General features: G+C 37.3%; 1 protein-coding gene across 1 annotated transcript; it reads right to left on the bottom strand.

Annotated features, from left to right (window-relative positions):
• Nucleotides 1-392: 392 nt before the first annotated feature.
• LOC149545022 (putative inorganic phosphate transporter 1-7) lies at nucleotides 393-2,558 on the bottom strand. The gene is made up of 2 exons (XM_089796485.1): nucleotides 1,542-2,558; nucleotides 393-905 (listed from the first exon to the last, which is right to left on the bottom strand). The coding sequence occupies exons 1-2, from the start codon at nucleotides 2,556-2,558 to the stop codon at nucleotides 393-395; spliced, it is 1,530 nt and encodes a 509-aa protein (XP_089652611.1).
• Nucleotides 2,559-5,643: the final 3,085 nt, after the last annotated feature.

The raw sequence follows: 5,643 nt of genomic DNA, 5'->3' as shown, positions 1-5,643 counted from the left end.
CATAGCAGCTCTCAACACACTAACTTTTAAGACAAAATATAGAGATATGTAAAGAGTTTGTTTTCTCTAGAAGTAAAGCAACACTATAATCTTAAATATAAATAAATCCATCATAACTTACTAAGGTAGAAGAAAAGTTTATTTTGACGCATCACAGATTAATAAAATATGATCGACCATAAAAACTTGAGAGAGCTATCTAGTTAACGTAGAGGCAGCCAAGAACAATCTAGTCGACTTACAAACAGCTGAGGGGAGTCATTTTACCGTCCAAAAGAACTACAACTAAAGGCAAACAAAGAACCCAGTCCCCATACAAAAACGTTCGCATAGAACCATGCATCACAATATTATCCTAGACGAATGAAAACATGTGCCAATAGAGAATTTGGCTACACTACGACCTTGGGGCCCTTGCTCTCCTCCTCTTCCTCGTCATTTTCGCCAGAGATTTCTTCGAGGGACCTGCCATTGGTCTCGGGCACAAGAAACGTGAAGATGAAACCCAGAGCATTGGTAAAAGCGAGTATGAGGAGAGCACTCTTGAGGTGCTTGTTATCCAGAGCAAGGTACCCAGCACCGAAAGCGCCAATGATGGCCCCTGCCTTTCCACTCGCCGCCGATATGCCGTGGCAGGTCGACCGGAATCTCGCCGGAAAAAGCTCGGCCGGGACAATGAACGTAGTGCTGTTGGGCCCGAAATTGGCGAAGAAAAAGGTGAGCGCGTACAAAGCAAGGAACCCATATTTGTTATGTAACCAGTAGTCGTATTTGATGACGAGCAGGAACATGAAGAACGACATGAAGAAAAAACCGATGAGCTGAATGAGGAAACGGCCGATATGGTCGATCAGGGATACAGTGAACCAGTACCCCGGGATTATCGATATCATAGCAATCCTCACCTGCGACAACCCTTAAACATCATATACTAAGGAAAAAATTAACACTTAAATGGATCATTCTTAAATATCATATAGCAAATTAGAAAGATTAATAAACCTTTGATTTATGAGAATAAATTAGTGTGGGAATCAAGTCTTAATGTGTAATGTTTAAGTGGTCTGCTCTTCCCTTAAAAGGACTATGCCTTGTGTGTCATGTTTAAGCCACCCCCTTTTTTGAATAGGAATATGAATACAAAATTCAAAATATATTTTCTATTTTTTGTTTGGTGCGTCAATTGGAACAAGGAACAAGAATACATATTCTGATTTTGCTCCTAAAATGAACTTATGCTCATTCCAAAAAATAGCTGTTATTGCAATAACCATTCATATTCTCAATATGCATTCCTCTTCTCAATTCTTATGCCTGTAACCAAACGGACCCATTAGTGTGTGTTGTTTACGCTGTACATTTTTTTCCTAAAGATTAAGCTTTAGTGTGTGATGTTTAAGCCGTCTGTTTTTATCCTAAAAATTAAGCCTCAGTGTGTGATATCTAAGCATCTGTTGTCTGCATTACTGTGTGATGTTTAAGCTGTCTGTTTTTATTCTAAGAATCAAGCTTTAGTGTCTGATGCTTAAGCCATTTCTCACCTGTGCCCATGCAATCGTCTGTACTTCTTGTATTGCTCCCATTTCTTTAGAACCAGGAATCCACCCGACGGCCTTGAATAAGTCCTTCTGAAACAGGTTTTGGCTGTAGAAGGCGATGTCGAGAAGAAACCAGGTGGTAGTCGTGCCGAGCAAATGCAGCCCATGGCGGCTGAGGAACTTGACAGAAAACAATCGGTATTCAGGCTCGTTCGACTGTTTTCTGTTTTGGCTTTCCTCGATGTTGACTTTAAGAACTCTGGACATATCCACCGCCGCCTTTTTTGAGTTCTTCGCGACCAGGGCCGTGTAGCGCGCCGTCTCGGGCATTTTCATTCGCCAGTAGAACGTCAGCGCCGCCGGAATGGCGCCGAACATGAGGATAATTCTCCACACGTAGTCTGCCGTAGGGTCTGTTGCATTGTGCGAAGTGCGTTTCTCATACTTTCGAAAGGCGGTGGAGACGACGAGAGAGACTAGACCGCCGGTGAGGATGCCGAAGCCTTGCATGGCAAAGACTGCGGCGAGGAAGCCTCCCCTCGTCTTCTTGTTCGCGTACTCCGACATGATTGTCGCCGACAACGGATAATCTCCGCCTATGCCGAACCCTAACCAGAACCTGAAGAAACACAGTGTCGCCATCACTCCTCCCTTGGAATTGCTGAAGGAGAGGCCTTGCGCGATGGAGCAAACAATCATGAGAATCAGAGTCATTCCGTACACTTTCTTCCGCCCCAACTTGTCACCCAAGAACCCGAAGAACAGCTGCCCCGCCAGTGTTCCGCACAGGGCCACCCCCGTGACTCCAGACGCCATGCCCTGCGGTAACACCCCGGGTTGCTTGTCGTGGGCATCGGGATAATATATTCGTCCCAGAAGTTTGGTGACGGTTGTTATGCAAAAGAGATCATAGGCATCAGTGAAGAAGCCCATTCCGGCGATCACAATGGCCGTGAAATGGTACCATTGCGTTTTGGCAATGTCCAATGCATCCAGCACGTCCAGCTGCTTCCTCGCCATGCTTGCAAATCTACTCACCTACACCCAACCAAAAATACAAACCATGTTACATTGGTTATTGCGGCTGTACGAAAAGATCGACCTATTAACATCTAATACAATCACTTGATTTATAGAAAATACATTAAACTACTAAACTATGTCGCAATTTCTAAAGGTGGGTGTTGATGATTTATCCAATAATCTCTTTTGACAATTCAAAACAATGATACTTCTTGTTATAGCTGTGGTTACTGTTGTACTAAAAGATCAATCTGTTAATACCTGATACTAGCTACGATTAGACTAATAAAAATTAGAATGCATTTTAGAAGAAAATAGTAACAATTCTTACAAAATATGTTGTACATCAAAAGATCGATCTGCTAAGTCTAATACAACCACTAGATTAATAGAAAACACATGAGAATGTTAAATCATGTCATAACTCCTAAAAAGAGATGTTAGCAATTTGTCCAACAAGCCCCACTCAGCAGAGGATTCAAAACTGTGATACCACTTGTTGAAGTGGCGATTGGAATTGTACTAAAAGATCAATATGTTGATACCTGATATGACCACTAACTTACAGAGAAAAAGTCACGAACTCCCAAGAAAACCTTTAACAATCAGTCCAATAAAAGTAACATAAAATGAGAGAAACTGGACCTCCCACCCTGACCGACTGGTTGAGACTGCTCTATCTATTATTAGAGATAAACGTACCTCCCAAAAGTTGCAGAACAAATCTTAAGCTCCAGAAACATTTGCTTGACGAAATCAATCGATTCATTGAGTTCATATAAAGACATTTTATTCTATCCGAATATACTCTTGATTGATAACAATAGCCTGTGATCTTCATCGGTTGTCTTGGTTTTACAGCCCGAATTGAACACACTAAGAGAACATGCTTTCATATATACTTTATACTCTTCGTTGGAGACGTTTCCTTTCGGACTATTGCTTCGTGTTCTCAGACATTACGTTGATGAGTCCACTTTCGCATTGTTTTCTCAGGAGACAAATTGAATTATGAATTCCGAACAGAGATGTATTTTTCTTTTATGGATGTTTCGGACAGCCTAGGAAGGGCTGTTTCTTTCTGTTCTCATACTGTTTTAACATTATTCTCTCTTTTTCTTGCGATTGCCGTGTAGAAACTATTTTAGTTACCTGCGAAAGCACCTCCTCTAATGAGGTCGGATTGTTTAAAAGGAAAATCTAATTATGCGCCTATTTCAAGGTGAAATATAAACAATTATCTATAATTTTGAAATATTCAATGGTACTTTTTAACTCATTTGGCTATTGTTGGATCTTTCATGTTTCGAAAAATACATCTACACAAGTTAATCACAAATGTTCGTTGCTTTTATAAAACAAATAGAAAATAAAGAAAGGGGAATTGAATAAGAAAATAGTACCGTGTAGACTTTTTATGCAAAATCTTACGATACTTAGATAAAGAATTAATAATAATAATCATGTTTTTGTCTTCACCATGAATTACTTCTTCATTAGTGATGCTCCTACGAATATGAATGTGAATGTAGGAATTTGTCTATGTCTATTTTCCAAATAATTTTTTAAATCTTTTTTTGTCTTTTATTTACAAAGAATTATGAGTAAGAATTATAGTTTCTGATTGAGAATTGGTACATATAGAGGTGATTCCTTCTTACAAATTTCATATAGATGATAATCAACTTTATTGTATGTTAAAAAATTGTACAAGCATACAACATTTATTATTCGAAGAATGACATATAGGTAGGTGTGTATGTAAAGGTATAAATTCTTTTGATTGAGATTTTTCATTTTGCCTTCAAATCTATTATCTATTTTAAAAAAAGATGTAGAGGCTATTAAATTAATTAGACAAGTAATAAATATTTATCTGATTAGTATAAAGTTTAATATTATATTATAATTAATAAAATAAAATAAATATTTAATTATACAAGGACAATTTTAGATGTATAGAGGTAGTCTTAGAGAATGAATTAAATTCTATCATCTCAAGTCATCTTCTCACTTTGAGATGGTGATGTTCATAATAAGTGTTTTTAACATTTTTGTTTTATGATTTCTTTTCTACCTTCTTTGTTGTTGTTGATGGATTTGAGGAAGAGTTTAGTTTTGAATGGATTCCCAAGAGCTCATGAGGCTATGATCAAGAATTATCACTCATATAAGATTCAAGACAATTTAGAGGATTTTTGTTAATTATTATTCAATATTACGATTAAAGAACTTGATATTGAGAGTTCAAGAATATGTTGGAGCTACACCTTTGTGAGGGCCATGACACAGCTTGGGGAAGATTCATTTCACTTGAGTTTGGTTCTTCAAATAAATAGTTTCATGCACACACAAGCACACACACACAAATATAGCTACACCTTTGTGAGGGTCATGATGCAACTTGGGAAAGATTCATTTCACTCGAGTTTGGTTCTTCAAATAAAGAGTTTCACACTTACACACACACACACACACACACACACACACACACACACACACACACACACACACACACACACACGTGTGTGTGTGTGTGTGTGTGCACGCATGCACACAAACACACACACATATATGTGTATATATATGTATATATGTATACACGTAAATATATATACATATACATATATGCATATATACATACATATCCACACATGTATATACATATAAATTTATTTATGTCTAAATACATATATGTATGTATATATATGTACATATAGATATACATATGTGTATATATGTGTTTATTATTGTTTTGTGTGTGTAAAATAGATATCTCTAGTTCCTAGTCTATTTTGACTCAAGAAAGATTCTTCAATTTTTTGTTTAGTCATATATATTGCTTATGATGCAGTTTATCATACACAACAAAGGTAAAAGAAATCTACATATGAAGACTATCAAGAGAATTGACTATAACAATAGTTGTAAATGTCATTCCCTCTCTCTCTATTTTACCAGTGTCACTTTTTAGTGTCATCCCTTGTGATTTATGTATGGTAAAAACTCATAGCATGGTGAGATGAGTGGGAGTTATCTTTACCTGCCTAATTTGATGACTCACAATAATTATTAAAATGTA

The sequence above is a fragment of the Cupressus sempervirens genome, chromosome 8 (assembly GCF_028749045.1).
Source record: "Cupressus sempervirens isolate cs-2001-9-10 chromosome 8, ASM2874904v1, whole genome shotgun sequence".
In the NCBI taxonomy this organism is placed as follows: domain Eukaryota; kingdom Viridiplantae; phylum Streptophyta; class Pinopsida; order Cupressales; family Cupressaceae; genus Cupressus; species Cupressus sempervirens.
Note: the sequence above shows the minus strand (reverse complement) of the source record. Positions and strands in the feature narration are given on the sequence as shown.

Bases quoted from the DNA above. Each gene is read 5' to 3' on its own strand.
- LOC149545022 (XM_089796485.1), bottom strand. From the start codon at position 2,558: ATGGCGAGGAAGCAGCTGGACGTGCTGGATGCATTGGACATTGCCAAA. The intron at 906-1,541 runs GTGAGAAATGGC...GGGTTGTCGCAG, and splicing joins AGACGATTGCATGGGCACAG to GTGAGGATTGCTATGATATC.